Consider the following 25,936-nt stretch of genomic DNA (forward strand, 5'->3'; position numbering starts at 1 on the left):
CTTCTTTTAATGACAGTCCAAAATCATCTCCTCTTGTAACTGAGGAGATTAATATTGGGAGTTTTTAGGAGAGGAATGTTGTGCCATGTTGTACAATTCTTTTCTAGGATTCTAGCTTCACAATAGTCCCAGGTGTTCTTACAAGGTTTTTAGTCTCCGGATGTATTGAAGGTTTACAGTTGTGAATAGGTCTGAACTGCAGGCAGGCCACTTCAGCACCCGGGCTCTTCAGCTTTAAAGCCACGTGTTTGTAATGCTGCAGTATGTGGTTGAACATTGCCTCGCTGAAATATGCAAGGACTTTCCTGAAAAGGTGGATGAGAGCATGTGTTGCTCTAAAGCTTTCAGCATTGATGGTGCCTTTTCAGCCAATTCTACAGGCACTAATGCAACCCCCATACCATCAGAGATGCAGGCTTTTGAACTGAGTGCTGATAACATGATGGATGTTTCCTCTCCTCTAAAGTTCAGACGATTCCACGCCTGCATTTACCAAAAAGAATTTAAAACTTTGATTCATCTGACCACACAACATTTTTCCGCTTTCCCTCGGTGCATTTGAAATGAGCTTTGGCCACAAGAAGACAGCTGTGTTTCTGGATCATGTTCACATATGGCTTCTTTTTTGCATAAAAGAGCTTCAACCTGCATTTATGAATGTTATAATGAACTATTAAATTGAGACATCCTGAAGATTAGAGACATCCAACACTGATTTTTAGTCTTGTTCCTTGCACACAGAGATTTCTCCAGAATCTCCTGAGTGATGATATTATGTACTGTAGAGGATGAGATATTTAAAGTCCTTGCAATTTTTTATTGAGGAACGTTACTCTGGAATTGTCCCACAATTTGTAGATGCAGTTTTTTGCAGATTGGTGAACCTGTGCCCATCTTTACTTCTGAAAAGCTTTTTATACCCAGTCGTGTTACTGACCTGATGCCAGCTAAGCTAATTAATTACAAAATATTACCTCCGGCTGTTTATTACCACTACCTTTTCAGCCGTTTCTTCCCCTTGCCCCAATTTTGAGATGTGTTGCTGCCAAAAAATTATGGAATAGTAAAATGTCTCAGTTTTAACATTTGATACATTTTTGATGTTCTCCTGTGAATAAAATCTGGGTTTGTGAGATTTGTATTTATTTACATTTCCCCAGCATCCCAATGTTTTAAAATTTGTGTTTGTTGTTAATTTGCAAAGAAAAAGCGCTCTTGCCCTTTTTTTCTTATTTTTTTGCTCCGATCCATTTTGTGCATCTTCTTTTATTGTTTCAGTTATTTGATATCAGATTACAAAAGATATCGCAGATTGTGCACTAGAGTAAGCTTGCACAGCAGAATTGTGTTCTTTTCTTCAGGACATTTCATCACAGCAGATGCTTGCCAATATGGTGAATAACCCGCCTGTGTATTTACCAGTTTTCTTGTTGGACTTTTGACAAGCTTCTGAGTAAACCGTATCACCAAATGTGTACGTCTCTACACAGTCACAGCCCCTGCCTAACTTACGTTTGTGCTTTTGTGTTGTCCTGGATGACATTTTTGTCATACACACGGCAACCTTTCCAAATTAAGCAACCCATTTGTCACATGAAGTGATTCCTTTTGTGCAGAATGTGCAGCAGCAGTCTTTATTGCAATCTGCCCGGCTTACAATTCTTCAGGCAATCCAGACAATAAGACAAAGGATACATAGAGGATATAAAGATGCAAGGAAATAATCAAAGCAGATGCCTGATCATTTGAGAATATAATTAGAACTCTTCATCCAAGATAACTGTAATTATTGGCATGTCCCAGTATTGACTTTTCCAGCTATGTTATGAACGACATTAACAACAATATTAGCCCTGATGTCGCTTAGATTGTGTTCAGCAGTGCAGTGATAATTATCAAAAGAAAATCCTAAATCTCTTTTACAAACACATTTTATGAGATACAATAATTTCAGTTCATAATTTAAGTCTTTTTTTGGGAATGTCCCAAGTGTCCACCTTCTTGGAAATAAGACATTTGAAACAACTGATACAAATGAAATGATTGCTTTCCTTTTCTGCCTATGGCAGCCATTTCCTCATATGCCTGTACACGCTTAAGGGCTAAAGCTTTGCTGCTTTGTAGCCTTCTGCAGATAGTATGCAATAATTTTAACCTGGAGGTGTGAAGTGAGACATTTTCCTCTCTTCTACTGATGACTACTTTCCTGCTGAGAAAATATGCAAATCATAGTTCAGACAGGCCAGCAGTTTGAATATGCTAATTCTACTTCTTCATCTTCTTCACTGTAGTGTTTTTTCTATTATTGGACCCCAACAGGAAGTTGAAGGTTTTCTTTGAATGTGCTCTACTCCCCTTGCTCGTTTTAACTCTTCTGATCTGCTGCTGTTCTGCAAGCTTGTACGCCGTGTCTAATTTTGTTTGTCCAAATTGTCCTACTTCTAAATGTCAAGCAGTACATCTGTTCCTTCATGGACCAAATACTTTAGCAACCATCTGTGGAAGCTGTCCTGATGCTTGTTTTTAATGTCATATGTTTTTTTTTTCCACCTGCACAAAATGCAGTCTTAAGATTTATTACTGTAGATGAGGTGGATTGGGGCCCTTGACGTACACATTGCTCAGTGCCGTTGAGACTTAAAAATGAACCTAAGTATAAGTTATGCTTGTTTCAAAGGCATAGTGCAGCATTTTGCTTGATCATATATACATACAGAATTGTTTAGCTCTAATGAGAGGTTGAAATGTGTGAAACCTGAAACATAAAGCTTTTTAAATATTTTGCTCCACTTTGTATAAAAAGTGTCTGAATTCAGTGTGATGTCAGCCACTGGTTTGCTTCTTAGGAGGGAATCACCATCGTGATTTTTTTGGCACCAGCAGTTCCTATATTTGAACGAGAGGGTTGACTATCAAGATATCAGCTAAAACTAACATTCCTGGTGAACACAAACACACACATACACGTGATTTTCCTGTGAACAGGCAACATGTGGTCAAATGAGCTCTCCATGCAGGTGAAACAAGTCATCCTTAAGCTGCAAAAACAGAAAAAACCCATGCGAGAAATTGCTACGACATTAGGAGTGGCAAAGTCTACAGTTTGGTACATCATGAGAAAAAAAGAAAGAAAGAAAGCACTGGTGAAGTCAGGAATGCAAAAAGACCTGGATATCCACGGAAGACAACAGTGGTGCATGATTGCAGAATAATTTCCATGGTGAAGAGAAACCTCTTTATAGCAACCAACCAAGTGAACAACACTCTCCAGGAGGTAGGCGTATCAAAGTCTACCATAAAGAGAAGACTGCATGAAAATAAATACAGAGGGTTCACTGCAAGGTGCAAACCACTCATAAGCCTCAAGAATAGAAAGGCTTAGGACTTTGCTAAAAAAAAGCCAGCATAAAGATATTGTGTTTTTAAAAAAATGCTTTCATTCCTCACATCTTTATGCAGTCTTTTCGTTCAACCCATTGAACTAAAATTTGCACTTCAACTACATCTGACTTGTTTGTTTTAAAATTCATTGTGGTAACGTACAGAACCAAAACTAGAAAAAAGTTGTCTCTGTCCAAATATTTATTGAGCTAAATGTATCTGTTCGACCAAAGATTTGGTACATGGTGAGTGGATAGCGCTTCACAGTACACATGATCCAAAGCACAGTGTGAACACAGCCCAGGAGTTTCCACTGGTCAAGCTGTGGAATATGGCCAAGTATCAATCTAATTAAGAAAGCATTTCACTTCCTGAATAGAAAACTGAAGGCAGACCTATGAGCATCCATCTACTGAAGACAGCAGCAGCTGCAACTAAAAAGTATCAGAAGGGTGATACCCATGGGTCCCAGATTTTAGGCGGCTATTGCCTATATGACAAATGATTCTCAACAGAGTGTTAAAAATGAAATGATTATGATTTCTTAAATGGAACCAATGCCATATGAGCCCCTGAAAATAAGTGACTATGAGTAATAGTTGCAGTTTTTAAAGTTTTCTTATGATGATTTATTTTCAGTTAATAATGCATTACTAAGTCTTGCAATATGTTGCACTTTGTTACAGGCTTAAATATTTCTCACATAAGGAACAGCATACATAGAGTGGAGACCATTTTTTCTTATATCCTTTGCAAACCTCAAGCTGGGTTGCTGATACCAGCGATTATGCAAAATAAGGGTGAGTGCTTTGCACTCTTTATTGGTCATGCCCAGACACATAAATACAGACCAACTTCTTGCTGGCCAACCTCTGATTGTTGATGATGTTGCCTGCAGTAATACTTTAAGCTCCCACCAATTTGTTTGCATTAAGTAGCCCCACATTCTACATTTCTTGCTTATTTTCTTTGCTGCAGTGCATTCCTTTGCCCTTGCTCTACCCTACTGAAAATGAGTGGCATTGGACCGCCCATAGCAAATAACTGCTGTAACATTAATTTGACATAGAGGGCCCGGTGGCGCCAGTGTCCGGCAGCCTCGCCTCTGTCAGTGCGCCCCAGGGTGGCTGTGGCTACATTGTAGCTTGCCATCACCAGTGTGTGAATGTGTGTGTGAATGGGTGGATGACAGGTTGTGTAAAGCGCTTTGGGGTCCTTAGGGACTAGTAAAGCGCTATATAAATACAGGCCATTTACCATTTACCATAGAGGGGTGTCATTGAGGCTCCACAGCTAAGAAAGCGGGATAGCAGTTACCGAACGAAAACCACCGCCATCCTCTGCTCAAGCACAGCAACCTGGAGATCACACTGTGCTTGTGTGTGTGTGTGTGTGTGTGTGTGCAAATGTTGAAACATATTAATTCCCACAGTTATTTGGTGTATGCTTTGCACTCTGTGGATTTATTTACACTGATTATAATCTTTAGCAGTGTTTGGCATTAAACCTTGCAGAGCTGGAAGCATATTCAGCTTGCCAAGCCTCATACACATACTGATATTGCATACTGAAGTCATTGAGTACTATTGTTGGGATGTTAATAGCCTGCTTTGTTTTCTACATTTCTCAACCCTGTTTAGTTATCATTGGAAAAAAGTTTGTCAAATACACAAAAATCAAGGTAATACGAGTACTTTTGTTGCTTCCTTTGTTCTCTTTGCGGCCCGCGCATCATCATGTGGACACCTGGTCAACAGGCTGTGCAGGTGTTCTAAATATGCAGAAAATATCATTTGTTTTCAAATAATGACACATTATCCTCCTGTCAAAATATGCAAATATACACTGATGAGCCTCAACATTAATGCCACTGACAAGTATCACTGATTGATCGTTCCATTACAACAAAATGTTCTTCTGGGAAACTTTCGATCATGGCATGTCATGTGGCTGGTACAAATAGCACTCACCTACGTCACTGTAAACACAACAGAGCACTGATGGTAGCTGCCTCCCTCAGCAGGACCGTTTGCTTTGGAATGGCTCAGTGACACAAAGCCCAAGGCATTGATTCAACATCCATTTTCCCCAGATCCCATACGATGTGAGTGTACTATAGTGGCTCAAAAACACAACCCACAAAACACAAAGCAACCATCTGGTGCCGTACACCAACTTTACTCCAGAAGTGTTCTACTGGCCTGACAAGACCTAACACAATATGCTTTTAATGTTTTGTCGAACACTAAAGCTAAATCTTGCAAAATAACATTTTTAAATGCATAATGAACTTGTGTGTAATTAACCCACCAACACCTTAATGTAGCTAAAGCCAGCTGATGTGTGTTTATGCACTGTTAGTTTTTAAAACTGTATTAGAGGAAGATATATATATATTTGTGTTTCAAAGTTGCAAGTTGACATTACCCTGCCATATGAGGGAAGCTGAGCTGGCATGCTCTGACTGCACTTTAGTGAAAAACCTTATGGAGAAATAATGGGTTTTATATAAGGGTTGTTTGCCTTAATAATGCAGTGACTGAAAAGCATGGATATAAGAACGCAATTTGCACAATAACTATTTATTGATGAGATGTACTAAAATTCTTAAATATTTTAAAACCCAGAAGATCTGAAAAGGTTACGTATTGGCTTAATTTTTCATTTTCTACTTTACCTTTGCTTTTCGGATATTGCTTTTGTTCAGTGCATTTACATTAATCATAAGATATGAAGGCTACTTTGACCTTTCCTTGGCAGCCATTAAAATGATTAAATTTTCATGCATTCATTTACTAAAATACTCAAGCCGAAACAGACTTATGAACTGTGAACAACATTTAGGATAAAAACTGTGTAGATGTGAGAAGACGACCGAGTCTCTTTAAATAACGCACACGGTTTTAATGTGTGACACATTAAATCTGTTGCCTTTAGCTTAAGATTGCGTCTTTGAGAAGAGCTGTCTTCCACAGCTTTTTGGGCCTGTGTATATTTAAAGTAAAAATGAGATTTTTGAAGTCACTACAGTCATATGATCTTTGACATATAAGTAAATAAAGCTCCTCTCACCTGGGGATTGCCACCAGGGGACATGTTTGTTTTTTTGTGACGTTAAGGTATGATGTTTTATATCGAAATAAGGCAGGCAACTATCTACGGATATGGCAATATCAAGCTTAATTCTGACTTTCATCTGCATCTCCATGTTACCCATGTGATCAGCTGGCAAACAGAGTGTACTACTACTACTACTCTTATATGTAGACAGTAATCAATATGAACCATAAATGATCTAATAGAACTAACAGATTTCTATCATTTAAGACTTTCTAATAGAAATGGCATTTATATACAATTTTAAAGCAAAGGTTTAAGGTTTGGTTTGGAGTTGTGTAGTGTTCAGAACTGGAAATAAACAAGCTCTTTGTCTAAATACATGCACACAGTTTTCGAAATACAATGTAGACGTTTGTCAGAAATGCTGCTGTGGTTTTGACAAAGTTCTATACAGTCATGCCTCTGGGTTTGAAGCATTTCCCATTATGCTTCTCACTGGTTGCCATCTATTATGCTTCTTTACAAGCAAATAGAGAGGTCAAAGGTTACTACTGCCTGTAGATGAAACTCCACCAAAGGTGACTTTTTAACCTCCTTTAAATCACACAAAAAAAATTAGTAAATCCTCCACAGATAATTATAGTTACGAAGGTCAGCGAGACATTGAGTCTGAATCTATGACTGACTTACTGTTATACTGTATGTATGCGTGTTTCTGAATATGCATGTTATGTACTGGTGTGCAGAAAACCTCCTTAGTCATTTCTTTGTGACTCAGCCCTCTCCCATCTGACAGCTTAATATTAAAAAGCTTTCATGCCGCAGCAACACGGTCTGAGTTATGGCTTTTGGCACGGTGTGATTGTGTGTATTAAAACCTGCTTGGTCATGATGTTTTTGGCTTAGCTTGGATCATAATGAACAGCAAATTTGAATGGCTGTCATCCACAAACCAACTCTTCCCTGCGTAGTGTGTGGGTGGGTGGATATGAATGTGTCTTTTCTATGCTTGTGTTTTGTATTAGGAGGTATGCATGTGCTTGTGAGCACACCTTATTGTGCTACTGGTTGTGTTTCCCTGCACACTGGACTTCTTTTTATCTTTGGGTATGTAAATATATATATGTATGAGTGTATGAGTGTGTGTGTGTGTGTGTGTCTGTGTGTGTGTCTGTGTTATGCAGGCGAGAGAAACTTTCATGGACAATAAACAATAGCTGTCAGCCCAATGATGACAGACTGGCTGAGGTGGCTTTTTACTGTAAGGTTTCCATTCAAGTTGATATGCAAATAAGCTCCTCGTACTCCACCATACTACTTCTTTAGAACTCCTCATCAGCTCATGCATGCACACACAGCATACCAGAGCTGGGTATTAAATCAATATAAAATCTCTGTTGCGGCAGAAAATTTACTAGAATTGAATTTGATTCTTATAATATTGAGATGTATAATACTTTATAAGATTTATCTCATACATTATGCTGGTTCTTCAAGGTCTTCAAAGTTCTAAATGTCACATCTGTGGGCACACAAACCCACTATCACTGTAGTTATGTGTATTAAAGGGAAGAAAATACTGCATTCTTAAAATGGCATGGTGGGGCAATAGTTAGTACTTTTGCATCTCTGTGCATTAGCAATTCTGAAACAATTTTACCTGTTTTGGTTTAAATGAAAGCACCAAAAGAGGTGAAATTTCACATATTTCAGACCAAAAAAAAGTTAGTGTACCTGTCTCTACCGATATAATAGGATAGCACGTTCAGCCCATTCAGGTTCCACGGGTACCCACATGTTGGCACATCCATAAATACGAAGTTTGAAGTGCGTCCCTGCACAGACTCTTTTGGTCTTTTATCTTATCTCATGATCTTCGCATTAGTAAAGGACCATTGATAATCTCATCTCCCGCACAGGTACTGGTTTTTAAATGACAGTCATAGCTGAATAGTTTTATCTGTATTCATTTTATTTAAAGGAGCTTTTGTCAAATTAGATTTCAGAAAATGCTCAATGTCACAGTATTTTACAGTCATAGTAAAAACAAAATACACCTGCTATTAATTTAAAGCTTTTACTTATCGGGACATAAGATGTTTTTATATATATTTCTATTTATAAGATGTCTTTCTTTTTTTTCATAAGCTGATGTCTTTGCTTCTCGACGTTAGTGTTAAAACACGAGGACGTGAACTACCAAAATTTCTGCTTTAAGTCAAATGCATTTGATTAGCAGTTCCTGGCTGCTGCCTATCCTCTTAATTCCAGTGAAAGGAGTGAGGATGTACTTTTTTCCCCCACATACTGGTTCTCCATTTTAGCCTAATTTAGGGTAAACAAATAATGAAAAAGTGTAATATGTGTTGTTCATCTGAGGTTGTATTTACCTTATTTTAATACCATCTAAGCACCTGATATACCATGACTACGTGTATTGTATACCATAGTATTACATGCAGTGTATATACTGTAAATAGGACTTCGTGTGATGTATTTACAGAATATAGCTATCATTTGCTATGATTAAATGCACTGTGACTTGTTAGCTCAGCTGGCCAAAGGACTGATGAGTTTGTGCCATGGTGAGGGATGCGTTGTCCATGCTTCCATCCACTGTTCACAGGAATAGCTGCTCCTCCAAAATTATCAGTCTGATTTTAGTGAAACTTACACTCAATGATCACCTAATGAGACCCAACTTGTGCTCAATGTTTTAACCTCTTATGAATATTTAAAAAAAAAAAAGATTTATTGAGATTTAAAAGGGGATTCTGCTCATCTGGATGTAGTGTTTTCAGTGGGAGAAACATTTTGTCACTCATCCAGAAAAGTCATTTGGATGAGTGACAAAACGTTTCTCCCACTGAAAACTCTACATCCAGATGAGCAGAATCCCCTTTTTGGGATTTCCTTACCTGGATGATTGAGCATGCATCAAGATGTTATTGAGATTTATATCCAGTGTACATGTCATTAAAAATCCATGAATGACTTAAAACGTGTAAATATGTTGACTTGTTAAAATAGCTTTGAATGAATTAAATAAGATCAGGTCCTTAATAGTCAAGTCAATTTTCTTCCAGAAACAGGGAGCATCATATTACACTTTCTCCTCCCAGTTCAGTATGAGCTCTGGGAGTAGCAGCAAATCCTGGGAAGGAAAACAATAACTTCTCATACCTTTTTGAAGCACATCGATCCGTAGTCACGATGGAAGCAGACCAAACATGGTTAGATTAGAAATCTTAATCGAGCACATAGCAGGTAATGGTGCTATTTAAAATTTGCATTGATCAGTAATTTGTCTCCCATAAAATAGAAAAGTAAATTTGAGTTTACACAAACCTCACCCCTCAACAAAACCACCCAACACGAGACACATGAACACACGTTCAAGACAGACAGGTGGTGAGTTTGATAAAAAACAAACACATGAACACAGATGGAGTTCAGTGGCAAAGTCTCTCAGAGAGCTGGAGCAATTGAGAAAACTTAATTAAAAGTAAACTTTGGGCAAGATTAGAAAGCTTGCCCTCACTGTTAATGAGAGCATGCTGTTTATGAAATGTACGCCTTCAAAAACACATTGGAATGCAAATGAGACAGTTTTAATAAGGATTTCACTACATGCCCCATATTTTTTGTTGTTACACTGTGAACATGAAGAATAGTATTTTGACCATTTAGACATGCAGAATGAGTTGCATGTAGACTAATTAATATCCGCTGCCATGGATTTGGTTCCGTGTGAGCATAATTAATCATACCTTCAGCACTTTATGGGGACTTTTCAACAATGACTTTTGATTTACATGAGACATTGGTGATGAGGACAGACTTACACAGCCTTCCTGCTGCACAGTTTGCCTGAAGAGAGGAAAACAGACTTCACTAATACTCCATTGATAAAAGCAGCGGGGATTTTTGTTGTGTCGAGGTTTTAAGTGAGGATTTGAAATGCGGTGTCTGGCTCAGACTCGTCAAAAACATTCAGCAACGTTATTAAAAGAAAAAGAAAAAGCAGGAAGGCATTTGGTTCCCTGATAAAATGTGTGAAACAGCAGGAGGGGGATATTTTGATATGAATTCAGAAACAATAAATCTACGGATAGTATGTTGACAGGACTGTCTTTAAAGTTTTGCTTGACTGGCTAAGATGAAGTCATGCAGCTTAAGCCTTTGGCATTTTGTGTAGCCGGAGATATCAGTATTCAGGAAGCATTCTAAATACTGGGAAGGATTGTTTTCAAAGAAGGGCAAAGCAATGTACTTTATCTTGTAGCCGAACGGATAGATATGTCTGACAAACTTGGTTCAGCAAGGTCTAACCCAGTGTCCCTGCCAGAGGCGCAAACATCTTTACTGTAACATTGTTCCTTTTCCTTTTGTTTCTCAAGATGCAAACATGCACCCTGACCTTCTTCTATTCTTTTATCCTTTTTTTTTTTCCCTCTCGTCGCTGTCTGTGTTTTTCTGCTTGTACTCGCCGCGTGCTTTTGTCTCGCTTTCAGGGATTCAGTCTAAAGAAATTCATCTGGTCTCCCTTTATCTTTCCGTGTTTCTTTTTTATTCGTATGCATTTTCAACACATGTTCTCTTTCCTCTCTTACATTGCTACACCTTCCTACATAATGGCGTCTCCTCTGTTTGCCCTTCTACTTCCCCATCCCACTTCAAACTTATTCCCTTCCCTCGCATTTCTTCCCCCTCTCATCCACGCCGGCTCACCCAGCGCTAGACAGAGGAAATGAAAAGTGTATGTATTCTGTAGCAGCAGCACAGTGTGGCAGCAGGAGGGAAAACTGCTGTTTTATGGTTTTATTTATGGATCTGTAGATTTCTGACGCTCTGCACATCACACACAGGGGCAGAAATGAAGAGCAGCCTGATCTGAACTGCTGCTAGTACCCCCAGTGGAGCTGCAGACTAGCAAAGGAGGCAGGGGAGTAAAGAGGCTCACTTTTCACATATTTTAGACCAAATATCCATTAGCTACACCCCACTGTGTAGACAAACACACAGGTACGCTCATACGCAATATGGAAATGCTTATGCTCAACTATTCATGGCAGCATATTCATTTACACAAACGCATGGGCCCTATTAATTCATCTGCTCAACTTCCCCATCAGGCAAAACACATAGCCAGTGACTTATCCCCCACAATCACATTCTAATAACAAAATATATAATTTGCTCTGCTTTCCGTGGGGTTTTTTCTGTCGACTGATTGCTTATACATTCTCAGCGGAGATGAGTTTTCTTATCTGAAGGTCAACTGAAGCCATAACAGTGTTTGTCACCTCACACTCTTAAAACCCAGCAACATTTAATAGAAGCGGCTATCATTGCACAGCAGATGGTGCTAAGAGTGCTAGTGCACATATTTGCTCATGTCACGGCCAATAAATAACCTTAAATGTAAGGAGAATTTTCAGGTGGATAGAACGAACGGCAGCGCTGCAATGAAATCAAGGCTTGATGTAATGTGCGGTGCCTAAACCCAATGCAGTCACGTTTTTCATGTCAGTGATTTTTGAAATCCTGTCTTATTGATGGCGTGAGCTTGCTACCACTGGCAAAACTGAAACGACTTGCACTTTTTTAGTTTTCTGATTATTTTTTTTCCCCGCTCTTTCATGCAGAGTGATCATTGCTCACACTCCAAAGGATTTGAATCAACTGTACAAACAAAACTGAGAAGCTCTTGTGTAGTTTTGCATCTGAATGGTTTTCTTCCAGTAAACCTGAAAAGTTGTTCTCTCCGAGAAAATAAAATAGAGAAAATACAAATCCGGATTTTCTTGTATTCTGTTTGAGTAAGATACAGCTTTCTTCTTCTCTTTGCCTCAACGATCTCCAGACTTTAGTTACTGTGCAAAAATATTTAGCCTCTTGCAATTTTTACCCCTCAGCCATAAAAGTCTGATGGGGTGTTGCCATCACCCTGCCGGGCAGGCTGGCAGGCTGGACACCCAAATTTGAACTTGATAACTCGAGAATGAGGCAGTGTAGAATTTTGAAATTCATGCTATAGGTTGTATCTACTGAAAATCTCAAACGAGTTTGAGTCTCAGTGACCTCAAAATCAAGGTCAAGGTCAGAGGTCAAATTTTCTGAAAATCTTGGTAAATGCAATAACTGAAGAAGGAAGTCACCTAGGACTTTCAGATTCTTATCATCTGCTAAAAATCTCAGATGAGTTCCAGTGACCTTGACCTCAAGACGCATCAATCCAAATGTAAAGCCAATCCATCCGTCAATTGTGTACCTCCATTATGAGGTCTGGAGAGGAGGTACAACTTTGTCTACAGCTATTTCTAAAACATGGTGGGGGCTCTGTCATGGTTTTTCAGCTCAATTTCATCCAGTGGTGTTGGAGATCTAATCCAAATTGCTGGGGTCACAAACCCAAAAAAGTACCCTCAGATTTTTTTAATCAACAGCTTCATTTTTCAGCACGGCAATGATCCTAAACACACTACCAATGAAATAAAAGTATAGATGGATAGAAAAAAATTCCGGGGAACATTATCATGTCATGGATTTGCTTCCATAGAGCCTGAACCTCAACATCTTGACAGATCAGAACAAAAGGCAGCTAACATCCAAAGAAGAGCTTTGAATTTCCTTTAAGAAGCCTTGAGACTTGAGGACTAATTAAAGAAACTACAAGAAAGCTTCAATAATACGGTTCAGCCTGTGTTGAAGAATAAAGGTGGTCATAGCAGATATTTTCTAAAAAGCTTATATTAATGTATCTATCTCTTTGGTTTCACCTTAAACAGGTAAAGCATCTTCACAGTCAAATGCAATGACATATTGTATGATGCTGTTCTCAGTGTGGTGAGTGAGCTGCAGCATTGTGTGAAACGCGGTCATACATTGACCTCATTTTAGTAATTAGAAAAATGATCATGAATAAACACAATCATTAATGATAAGACTCACCCTGACACTGATCAGCATCTCCGTTGTTCAAAATGATGATGAAGTGTTTTCTTTCCTGCTCACAATGACTGAAAATTAAAAATGATTTCTAACAAGTGCTGCACCTGCAGTAAAAAGACTCAAATTTGAGTATAATCTTCTAGTTTTTATATAAATTGCAGCTTTAGATAGAGGGCGGTAACCTTGACCACTGCGCTGTCTGTGGTTAGTTTGCATCAAACGTAATTCGTTTCCATATTTTAGCGTTTCTAAGCCTGTTTTATAGAAAAGACTACAGAGAAGAAAAAAATATAAACCAGCAACAGTCTCTCCTCTCACACCCTCTATCGCTCTCAAAAATGGCCCCCAAACACAAAAATGGCCCCAGAAACGTCTGGGAATCTCTCCTCTCCTCTCGCCCAGCCTCTCTCTAAGGCAATTTGTTGTGTAAATACGGTCTACTTACAGCTGACGGGTCCTTTCAGCTGTGGCGCTGGAAATGCAATTACAGGCAGCAAACATCTCCATTGTTATCACTGGAGGATGCAACACTCATTTCGGTCCCCTCTGCAAAGGGGGCCATTATTGATCGGTATCAGCTTTGAGGAGGGGATTACTAATGAAGCCATCTGAAAGCTTTTTGTGCTCAGTAAAGTTTGCACGCGCATAAGAGTATCTGTAAGTGTGTGTATGTGTGTAGGTCTGTGAATGGATGTGTGTAGGAGACACAAAAAATAGATAATGTGTGTCAGTAGATGTAGGTGCCACTCTGACATCCTGTTGGTAATGACTCCTAATTCTTCCTCATGTGGTGCTCTGGTGCCTCTGGTGGTACTTTTCTTAATTACTTCCACGATTATTTCCCCCAGAAAAACACTTCACATTGACTGTAGTCCAATGGCAGTGCGCTGAGGTAGAAATATTGTGATAATTGCATATTTGTAAAGCTTTGCAAGCCTGTTTTTGAGCAGTGCCTCATGCCATTTTTATTTATCAAAGTGTTGGCATATTTCATAGATGTAGTGCACATTTTTTTGCAGCCTTACGCCAAAGTTTTAGAGAAAGCCATAGAGCCCCTAAAAATTGCCTTTTTTTTACATTATGTAATAAACAAATTCAAATTTCAAATATTTTATAAAAACTGTTCCCTCTTTGGGAGTAACCCCCATATTCATTTACTGTCACATTACTGTTAATGCCTTTTATGCTCAGTGAAGTTCACATGAGCATAAGTGTGTCTGTAAGTAAGTGTGTGTGGGTGTAGGTCTGTAAATGGATGTGTGTTGGAGAGGAAAAACAGAGATAATGTGTGTCAGTAGATGCAGGTGCCACTCTGACATCCTGTTGGTAATGACTCCTAATTCTTCCTCATGTGGTGCTCTGGTGCCTCTGGTGGTACTTTTCTTAATTACTTCCACGATTATTTCCCCCAGAAAAACACTTCACATTGACTGTAGTCCAATGGCAGTGCGCTGAGGTAGAAATATTGTGATAATTGCATATTTGTAAAGCTTTGCAAGCCTGTTTTTGAGCAGTGCCTCATGCCATTTTTATTTATCAAAGTGTTGGCATATTTCATAGATGTAGTGCACATTTTTTTGCAGCCTTACGCCAAAGTTTTAGAGAAAGCCATAGAGCCCCTAAAAATTGCCTTTTTTTTACATTATGTAATAAACAAATTCAAATTTCAAATATTTTATAAAAACTGTTCCCTCTTTGGGAGTAACCCCCATATTCATTTACTGTCACATCACTGTTAATGCCTTTTATGCTCAGTGAAGTTCACATGAGCATAAGTGTGTCTGTAAGTAAGTGTGTGTGGGTGTAGGTCTGTAAATGGATGTGTGTTGGAGAGGAAAAACAGAGATAATGTGTGTCAGTAGATGCAGGTGCCACTCTGACATCCTGTTTGGTAATGACTCCTAATTCTTGTGGTGCTCTGCTGCCTCTAGTGGTACTTTTAAGAACAGCTTCCACTTTTATTTACAACAGAAAAAGGCTTCACAGTGACTTTAGTTTAATGGCAGTATGCAGAGGTAGATGTTTTATGATCATTGCATTTGGATGATGATTGATAATTATGATAATTGGTCTTGGAACCCTGTTGGGTTAAGGCCATTACGATTTATCAAAGTTCAAATCAAACCAAATCACTTTTATTGTCACATCACATTACCGGTACACTGGTATAAATCTTGTTTCATTGATTTAGTGCACACTTTTTGTAACCCTGCTCCAAAATTTACTCAAAGCCTCTAACATTTAGATGTAAACACTCCATATTCTTGTACATGTAATAAATAAATAAATGTTATAAAAGCAAACAAGATAGTTAGAGAAATCTGAAATGTAAAGTAAGAGAACTGTTCCTCCCGTGGCAGTAACCCCCCTCATGTGCATTAATAAGAATGTGAGAAAAGTATTTTTAAAGCCTTTTGATTTCACATTTTTAAGAGAGTCCAGAACTCATAATCCGACAGTATCTGCCTTGACTTCACCCTCTTTTCCCAGTTGCTAAGAACATGGTGGAAACACATTATCCTACAGAGAGTAACCTTAAAGCCGGCACTTAAACGCAGTCAGACATTGTTCTCGTACACCCAGGGTATAGCGAGCCTGACTCTGTGCTCGCTCAATTATTAAGTAACGCAACTTCACATACAACTCATTTCCCCACCACCCTTATTCTGAGTCAAGCTGCTCTAATACCATGCTTGTTTGGCAGTCTTTGAAGCAGAATAGGATTTTTCTTTGTCCCTGTTTGATGTGCGTGCAGGCGCCTGTGGACAAATGATTTGCTTCATTCTCTGCTGGCTTTGTTCTTTTGTGTTCATTTTTTTTTACCCTTGTGTGATGTGATTGCACCAAAACCATTTTTGCATATTTATAAAATTCTTAATATCTAATGCTATTCACATTTTGCATCTTCACATGTGTGCCAAGGCAACGCAAGGTGGTGCTTTGAGGTTACTACTGTGCAATAGTAGTATGACTAATGTGTGTGCGTGCGTGCGTGCGTGCGTGCGTGCGTGCGTGTGTGTGTGTGTGTGTGTGTGTATACATATAAAATATAAAGCTACTTCACATTTATAAGATTCCAAGTATGCGTGTCTAAGTGTCGACCATTAAAGACGTATCGAAATGCAAAAAGCCTCAAAAAAAGAGAAAAAGAAAAAGCCCAGATTATATAAGATATTTTTGCACTAATGATGCATAGTAGTTGTCCTGGCACCCAATTTACTGAGGCTGGAGGAAATATGTCCCTTAAAATATTCAGAGACTTGCAGCCTAATGATTAATTTAGACTTTTGCTAAAGTTATGCTTTTGAAATATGATTCGTTTATTAAAACTAACTATATTCTGTTTATGTAAGAAACACGACACGCACATATTTTTTTAAAAAGTTAATGACGTACGATGTTTTTGTTCTTTGCTTTGCATGACTGCACACTTGATTTCAACTATATTCTGTTAAGATTTTACATATAAAGATGTAGTACTCGGCTCTACCCACCTGTGTACAAAACAGCTTTTTGCTGTTGTGAGCTCTGGGGGGAAGCATGTGCTCTTTGAACACTTTATTAGGAGCACCATGCTACATACTGAGCAGGACCTCCCTTTGCTGCGCAGCTTCTACAAAATGTTAACATGATTGCATCAGTTAATGTCTGCAGAATGTTTTATTTCTTATTTTGTTTTGTAGCTGCACTTTAATCGTGCAAATCGTCCACTCTTCCGCCTTCCAGATGTTTGATGTTGGATCCAGATGTTAGCCTCTGTGGCCATTTGCTTTAGGATACGGAGCATTATCATCCTGAAAGTAGCCATTAGACAATAGGTTGTAAATTGTGGGTGTAAAGGGATAGACTGCACTTAGCCAGCTGCAGTGGGGTGGAATTTAATCCTTGATTGACTGGTGTTGCCATGAAAACATTCCCACACCATTACAGCTCCACCACCAGCCTGGACTGTTGACACAGGGCACTTTGGTGCTGATGTGAATTTCTGACCCTACCATCTGCGTCACTCTGCAGGCTGTGTTTTTCTGTTCTTCGGTTTCTTGTGAGCTTGTGCCAGCTGCCGCTCCATATTTCTATTTATGTGCGCTCCCGCTGTTGCAGCTCACCCGCTTCGAGGTTGGATGTTTGTGAACTCTGAGATCCTTTTTGTGCTCACAATAGTCATAAAGATTTGTTATCCGAGTTACCTCAGCCCTTCTGTCAGCTCCAGCCAGTCTGACCATTCTCCTTTGACCTCTCATCAACAAGACATTTTCTTCAGCAAAACTATTGCTCACTGGATGTTACTTTTTTTTGTCGTGGTTTCATACTTTTCACACAATTCTAAGCAAAGACTGCTGTACTTGGAAATCCAAGGAGAGGAACAGTACTCCAGTACATCTGGTATCAACAATATCATTATCATCAAAGTCATCGATGTTCAGTTTGTCCCTCTTTCTGATGTTTCCTGTGAACATTAACTGAGATTCCCTATGCACATCACTGCTGCCACACGATTGGTTAACTGGATAATTGATAAATTGATGACTGGTTGAATGCACAGGTGCCTGCAGCCCCCAGTAATTGTAATATTGGCCTCCTTTAAATTCAAATGTGGTAGAAAATCTTAAATAACATATTTTGGCTACTTAAACTTATCAATGTGGTTTGCCCCTCCCTTCCTTCCCTCCCCATCTCCAGCTGCCTCCCTCTTCCTGCTCCACCACAACCACCCACACATGCAGGACCTTGGAGTAGGGGTATGTCACCAGGGTGCAGAGGAGGCAAACCCCCCCCTCCCCCCTCTGTCCCCTTCTGGCTGCCTGTGCCTCAATTTTATCCCACAACTTAGACATTCACATTACTCACACTCTCATTACACATACATATAGGATCTTGGGGGTGGGCACGATACACGGAATCCAAAGTACCATCAGGGTGTACACCTCACCCCTGGCGTCGTCGCCCACCTCTCAATTTTGAATACACGTAGACATTGAGGGCTAGCAGGAGGGACCATGCGCTTACCTGCTGCTCTCTGGCAGGTAGCTCCAAGCCCTCCTGGGTTTTAAATGCACCTTAGAACACACATGCATCAACACTACAATGAGCGGGTGGAGGGAGGTTTGGAGTCTTCTCTCACCCCCATTCTCTGCGGCCTGCTGGAGCGGGGGGGCTGGAAGGAGGAGTTGGCCGTCCGACTGCAGTCTGGAGTGTGGGGCCTCCTTGCTGCTGCGGAGTCGGGGCGGTCTGCCTCCCCCCACCGCAGGGAAAAGGGTAACACCACCTGGGTCTGGGTGCAGTTCCCCCCTCCAGGGGCAAGGGTACCTAGACCCGGTTTGTAGAGTACGCTTGGGGAGTGTGATCGTGTGTACAGCGTCTCTTTATGTCTGTCTCCACGTTGGTTGAGTGTGGAGTAAGTGCATATGAGAGCATGAGGGTGGGAATGGATGTTTGTGTCTGTGTGTGCCTGTATTTCTGTGTCTATATGTCAGGTTGGGTGTCAGGCGCCACCTCTCTGGGGATATCTCAGGCCCTCCAAGGTTTGGAGGCCTATCTCCCCCTACCACCACTTCCCCTGCCAGTGGCGGACTCCCTCAGACATCGGTGCGTTGGTGGTTCTTTGTGTCCGGGGATGGGCGTCCAGGTACACACCGGCTCACTCCTTGGCGGCCGCTTATCGGGGCCTGGAGCCTGGGGCTTGCTCGGGCCACTTCGGAGGTGGGGTGCCCCCGGCCTCTCGGCCTGGGGCTCGGTCACTCAGGCACGGCTGGCTGCCGGCGGAGCTCACGGGCGCGTCACTGCAACTCCCCCTGGCTTCTGCTCCGCGGCTGCTGAGTGAGCCCTCATCTGGGACTCTCCTCAGCTCTTTCTGGGACAGTGGCGCGGCTGCCCCTCTGTTGGTCTTCCTTGGTCTCTTGTGTTCTGGGGGCCTCTGGATGTCTGGAGTTTTGATCTCCTCCATACCTGCTTCATGCCCTGGAGGACGGGGCTGTGGCCCCCCCACACCCTCTAGCAGATCATTACATGAAGGAACCTTTTAAAAAAACAAAAAACAAGCGCGTCCATGCTCACAGGTGTTCACACGGGTGATCACACCCACAAACTACACCCTTTTTGGCTCCTACCTCAAAGCACACTGTGTTCTGTTGATCTTATGTGCTGCACAATAATGTTTAATATTTAGTATTTACTGTCATATTCCCATATATCATTGTAATGTTGTTTATTCTATTACTCTTGTTCTCTTCTGCTTGTTTTCTTTTTTCTTTCTCAGCAGGTGACCCAGGTGATTGATATATGCATTTTTTTTCTCTGCCCGTTCTGTTGGTTTTTGTCTTTTGCCCTTCTCCCCCGTCCCTCTTCTCAGCTGTTTCTCTTTCCCTCTTTCTTTCTCCCCTTCTTTCCTCCAGTCAAGTCTGTCCCATATTCAGCAAGTGAAAATAAAATAAACAATAAAAGGTGAATCAAATGGGATGGCTGGGATGGTCAGTTTGGTAAAGTAAATCCGTTGGGCATCTTTCTTTGCCTTTAGACAACAATTCTGATGGCAAAAGAGCCAAACGGGACAGGCAAAAAAAAAAAAAAAAATCAATGTGGTTTGCAAGGTGCTGTTTAGCTCTTTCACTTAAGTATATCATGTTTGCATGTTTTCTTGTCAGCGAGACTTTGGAGGTTGCTGCTTTTTGAAGTTAAGGCAGTTTTGCTTCCACAAAATTCTAAAATTGATATTTTAATAGAGCAGAAATAATTTCCCAAGGAAAAAAGAAAGACCTGCTTGCAGTGTGATTTATAGTACTAATGAGAACTCATCCTCCAACTTACTCTTAAACACTGATCATAGCACACTTGACACCAAGCAGGCAAACCAGAGAATTAAATAAAGATGGATTTAAGAAACCAAAAACAAATGGAAATTTTAAAAAAAAGAGAGGCTGCTGTGTCTTGCTTTGTGAAAGTGTTCAGACATGAACGGGTCAAAGCTTTCCAAAAGGAAAAAAAAACCTTCCTCCATTCAGATCTTAAAACCACATTAACTGTTTTTCCTTCATTAACACAACTGAAGTAAATTTTTGCAAATTTACTAAACTGAAGGTTCAGAAATTTCTTAAGTAGTTAATTTGCTGCAGATGTTAAGGACACAGTACCAGCTAAAAGTAAGGAAATAACAAAAAGCCCCAGGTGTAAATCTCCTACCGTGAGCGTAGCCTTTTCATATTAGACACGACTGAATAGCTCCATTCCCTCAGTGTTTGTCAGCTCAGCTTGTTCAGAGCTAATGCAGCGTAAATAAATGTAACGCTTAATGGAAAAAGTGACGTGCAAATTCACATTTTTTGCCATTCGGGGCTATTGAAGCATGATCAGTGATTTGTTATTTTGCCTAGATTAATATTCACAGTACTGTGCAAAAGTCTTGAGCCACCCCTCACATTTTCCTTCCAGTGAGACAGACTGTTGTTATTTATTCATTTATTGTGAAAGCGGTCTGGATCCAGTAGTTATCCAGGCTTTCTTGGGGTCTTTCAAATGTTTTTTTGTTTTGTTTTTTGACATCGGCTACTTTTTCTCTCATTTTCAGTCCAGTCCTTTTACCTGACCATTTTCGAAGGAGTGCTTCTCATTTAAACCTAAGAAAAGTACCTAACTCTATTTAATAACCAGTTTTATGTTTACATGTAACAGACGAGTGAGCAAAGAATCAATTTAAACATTTATCTTTAGACATTTTATTACTAGCCTGCTTAAACACACAATTTGTTTGGATTTCTGTAGCTGAATCTGTGAAAAAAATACCAAAGATGACAGTTTGATAAGCATAAAATAATTTTTTTTGCACTAGCCAGGTGATTCACAAAGAGCGCTTAGCAGAAAACCTTTATATATCTCATGGTGGTGTGCAGTACATTCTTTAAAAAAAAAGAGGTAAAAATCTGGACAAGCGGAGGACAAAAGAAGAATTGGCAAGACTAAAAAACTATGTACAGCAGATGATCAGTGTCTGACAGCCATGTCCTTAAGAGACAGGAAATTATCCAGCAAAGATCTGACACAGGACCTGAAAGACCCATCAGGACCTTCTACTGTTTGTCAAAAACATCATTAGACATGGTCTCAGGGGAAGGGTGGCTGTCAAGAAGCCATTCTTAATTAATTGAAACACAGAGAGAAGGCTGAGGTATGCCAAATTACACAAGAATTGGACTGAAAATCATGGCATGATGATTTGTTTGGCTCAAATCATTGGCAGCATGTGGAGGAGGTCACGAGAGAGGTGAACAGTGAGTGTTTACGGCCATCAGTAAAACACAGAGGCAGCATTGTCATGGTTTGGTGCTGCATTTCATACAGTGGTGTTGGAGATCTTGTTAAAACTGATGGAGTTAACACACCATTCAGTACCATTTGAAAAGTATCTGCTTCATTTTTCAGCATAATAATGTTGAAAAAATGACAATCCCGAACCAACCTGGAGAGAAAACCACAGTGGACCGCTATCACTGATTAAATGGCCTCCTCAGAGCCCAGGCCGCAAAATGTTTAAAGCACTGTGGGATCATCTCCACAGAAAAATAAACAAAAGTCAGCAGACATCCAAGGAAGAGCTTCCAATGCCATTTAAGAAGTACGTAAACAAAGCAAGAAAGGTGGTCCTAGCAGATGGTGACTTTGAAGCTTGTCAGTTTTTGCCTTATGTATTGTATTTCCATCTATGTTTGTCATGTTTCAGTGAATTACTGTATGTATTATTTTAAAGCAAAATATAAAGATGTAAAAAGCGGTATTATGTTCTTAACAATGTGATTGGTTTTGCACCAGTCCTCTTCATACCCTGCTGTGTTCTTAAGATCAGGTCTAAAGCTTAGTGGGAGTCAGTGTAAGGAGGCTAAAATGAATTTAGTTCTCTACAGCAAAAGGCTAAATAAGTTCCCAATAAAGGACCAGCAGATGGCAAAATTTGTCTTACAGTGGGTTGCATGGATACTGAGTTTCCTAATTTGACCACTTGAGGACACTGTTGGACAGCTGCTTTAGTCAAATCATTTGTCGTTTTTGGGAAAGTACTGAAGGCTTGTTGTGTATAAAATCACAAAACAAAAGAAAATGTGGTATGTGACTTGTATACCCTAGTGGTTACCTTCCCTGCTACTGGCAATTAAAATGAGGACATAACTGTAATGACTGTGATTACTGCAGTAATCACAAAGTAGGAATATTCAAGACCCTTTGTGGATTTGGCTGTAAAACCACGTGTGGCCTCACACGGCTTTACACAATCCAAAGTCATGCGGACCACCCTGCCTCACAATTGTTATCCAAGACCATGTTGATCCAGACCACTTCTCAAAAAGAAAAAGACTCTGGCATGCAGCAATATAATGAACAGCCAAAGAGCATTAAGTGTGGTGTCACTTGGTCTGCCATTAGTATTGTGTGTAATTGTTATTTCTGTCTCCTCTGTCCAGATAATGACGTCCTGCAGTTTGGCAAGCTAGTAAGCACCTCCAACACTTATGAGCCCACTGACCCCGGAAAGCCCAGGAAGGCCGTAACCGTGACCACAGACCAGCCTCTTCTTTGGAGCATGGGCATCGGTAAAAACGGGGAATGACAAAGAAGAGAAATCTTTCTTAATGGAAGTGAAAAATGTGGAATTGTGACCTAGTTTCTCCAGATCAGCTACGGGAAAAAAAAAAATCTCAGGTTTTACACATTTGAACAGGCTTTTTAATTTTTGTTCGCTCAGATATAAATGAAAAATCTAATGCTGAAAAGCTAATTTCTTTGCTGTAACCATGGTGACCACTGTCTTTTGAATAACATACTCAAACCACAATAGTCGTGAATGCCAAATTATTACTACTCTGATGGTAACGTGAAGTGGCACTATACAGTTAAACTCTATTCCTACCTTGAGCTTCTACACTGCAGTGTTAAATTCAAAATGAACAATTCTGTTTTAATATCTGCACATTATTGCCTACGTGTGTCCAGATATCCTTTGCATAGCAGCATCCTGCGTGTGCCTTTGAGGTCAAGACGATGGGCCTGCCTTCTGTGGCTGTTAGCAATCTCTATGGATTAAATCAAATTGAGAACGCCTAATTAAAAGTGCCTTTTGATTGCAGATTTACAAAAGGTAAAAACCAAGCTACTGCAAAAAGGTGCTGTGTTGATAGAGTAGACGGGACATATCAGATTTCCAATTATTTTTATTTACACAGTGACATATAAATGTTGAGCACAGAATGTAAAAATGCCATCCCGACAATCCCCCCTCCCCCCCAATCACACCAGCTGTTAACACTGCACCACCATCTCCTGTCCCCACGAGATGAAGTCTGAGTGATCAGGACCTAACCGCCACTAGAAGGAAAAACAGAGAAGGGGATGTTAAGTTGGAGAACACAAATGCACCTTATTTTTCACATATTCTCACTTTTTATAACAGCCTAAGCAGTATTATTATGCTGTCTTCTACTGTACACAAACAACTGCCAACAGTACTGGTGTGACTTTTTAAATCCTGTGTTCTGTGTAATAAAAATGATTAATCACTGGAAGAGTTTGTGTCATTTTATCATCCATTTCATGAAATTTACATACAAGAGAAACTTGATCAGAGACTTAAATAAAAGATGCAATCATGTTAAATTTGTCTGTGGAAATATAGTATTAGTAGCAGCTATAACATATGACTGTAACAATTAATGGTAGAGCCATAGTGATTCACAAGATTCAAGGGTGATGGCAGAAATTCTGGATCAAAGTGCAGTATTTTTTCATTATAAAATTAAGACATTACAGGAGTTTTAAAATAAAAATACATATATATTGTACTGAGTGAAATTGAGGATGAACTTAGATAACAACAAGTAAAGGCAGATGATAATGAGAAGTGGGTCTGGATCAGTAAGTTACCCTCATTGTCTGTAGAGTCATCACTGACTTTAATTTTGAATGACCAGCTGTACTCAGATTGAGAGGAATACAAAGGAAAACCCTAACCCCCCAATTATCAGTGAGCCAGATGAGAGCACGTTTTAGACGATATTATCTAAAAATTGTTCGGAGACGGTCTGCGTGATGCTGTTTATCATAAATTGTTTACTTACACAATGATGTTGTTGATGGGGATGTGAATGAGCTTGACAAAGAAACCAATGAATCCCATGATGGCAAACCCAATCGCTGTGGCCATTGCAATCTTCTGAAATTCTGGGTGAGGGCAAAAATAATCATTGTTAAAAATACTGGAAATAATACAATGTCCCTATTAAAGAATTGAGCTCTTTGGATCCGGAAATTGCTAGTCAATTGGTTCAAATTTATATATTCATTTTCGTTTCCAGCAAACAAAGGCTAGCCGACATAAATAAAAAGAAACAACACCCACCTTTTCTGTCGGGTTTTGTGCACCTCTTAACGAGCCTGATGGAGTCTTTCACGAACTGCCGGCCGGGCTCAACAAACTGCATAACCTGATCCATGGTGCTTAGTCTGAAACAACACAAGTCAATCTTAAAGCTGGGACTGGTTTCAGTGCTGACGTTGACTTAAGCTGTCCGAGCTTTAACAACTTTGTTATTATAAATATACTGTATATATTCTCATTTTCTAAGAAAGAAACAAAAAACACGATTAAAAACAAGCATGCGAAGCTGATTTTAAGTCAGTTATGTTACGTTAATTTAATTAAAACTCGACTTTAGCTAACGCTATCCTAAGATATGCTAACTATTATGGCGACGTAGCGTTATGTTGGCAATAAACCTCGACATGTAAAATAAAATCAAAAGGTTCCAACCCAACTATAGTTGGTTACATTTATCTGATGAAAAATACACATGTGTATTTAAAAGCGGCAGTTAGCTTACCTATTTCCTACGTGATGTTTAGTAAGAAAGTCGGAGAAGTGAGAGCCACGTAGCTACGACACAAATCACCCCCTTGTACAGAAAGAGCTGACGTAGACTTTAGGAGCGCATGCGTATTGTATTCTATGCGCTGTTATCATTCTCTGCACCGCCCCCTGCAGGCGGGGAGGTGTTCTTAACGATTACACTTTCTGGAGTCGACAGGCAGAAGGAAGAGAGGAAGACCTCAAAGAAGATCCATGAATGTAATGGAGCTGGCTATAAAGAGGATTGGTGTGATACTGTAAGATCATATATCCCATCGAAGTTGTGCTTTATTTACATATTTGGGCAAGCAAACATTTGTAGCCATCATCCCAGAAACACATTAATAGCAATAGACTGAAAAATGAAAAACAATCAAGATAATAAACAAGTCTTTAGTCGAGGACTAGAATTAGGTATAGAAAAACAAGTTTATCCCCTTTAATAAAGATAAAACACTCTAGCAGACAGCAAACTGGCAATGATTTAGTCACTTTCACAATTAAAATAAATAAGAAAACTAAATAGTTACAAAGGAATTAGGGCCCCTAAATTTATCACATATTTAAATCCATAAAATTACAATCAGGGGTTCTAGATCCTTTTTTTCAGAGACTGTATATCTAAATCAGAATGCACACATTGTTCAGACAGATTAC

At 39.7% G+C, this 25,936-nt stretch overlaps 2 protein-coding genes across 3 annotated transcripts in view; one reads left to right on the plus strand and one right to left on the minus strand.

Moving 5' to 3' along the window:
- tpk1 (thiamin pyrophosphokinase 1) overlaps window positions 1–23,906 on the plus strand; it is a 121,208-nt gene extending 97,302 nt beyond the window's left edge. The window contains exon 9 of the mRNA XM_085362985.1: window positions 22,842–23,906. Within this exon, the coding sequence (XP_085219111.1) occupies window positions 22,842–22,987 (146 nt within the window). The 3' untranslated portion in view covers window positions 22,988–23,906. The remainder of the gene's footprint in view (window positions 1–22,841) is intronic.
- On the minus strand, window positions 23,577–25,330 carry sec61g (SEC61 translocon subunit gamma). Of its 2 annotated transcripts, XM_085362986.1 has the most exons (4): window positions 25,254–25,330; window positions 24,773–24,876; window positions 24,492–24,594; window positions 23,577–23,742 (listed from the first exon to the last, which is right to left on the minus strand). In XM_085362986.1, the coding sequence occupies exons 2-4, from the start codon at window positions 24,864–24,866 to the stop codon at window positions 23,733–23,735; spliced, it is 207 nt and encodes a 68-aa protein (XP_085219112.1). In that variant the 5' UTR covers window positions 24,867–24,876; window positions 25,254–25,330; the 3' UTR covers window positions 23,577–23,732. The 2 variants fall into 2 exon arrangements, with proteins under 2 accessions (XP_085219112.1, XP_085219113.1); XM_085362987.1 differs by lacking the exon at window positions 23,577–23,742 and having other exon boundaries at window positions 24,488–24,594.
- Window positions 25,331–25,936: the final 606 nt, after the last annotated feature.

The sequence above is a fragment of the Diplotaxodon limnothrissa genome, linkage group LG9 (genome assembly GCF_057381915.1).
Source record: "Diplotaxodon limnothrissa isolate DT_005_m linkage group LG9, D_limnothrissa_male_GT1.1, whole genome shotgun sequence".
NCBI classification, from domain to species: domain Eukaryota; kingdom Metazoa; phylum Chordata; class Actinopteri; order Cichliformes; family Cichlidae; genus Diplotaxodon; species Diplotaxodon limnothrissa.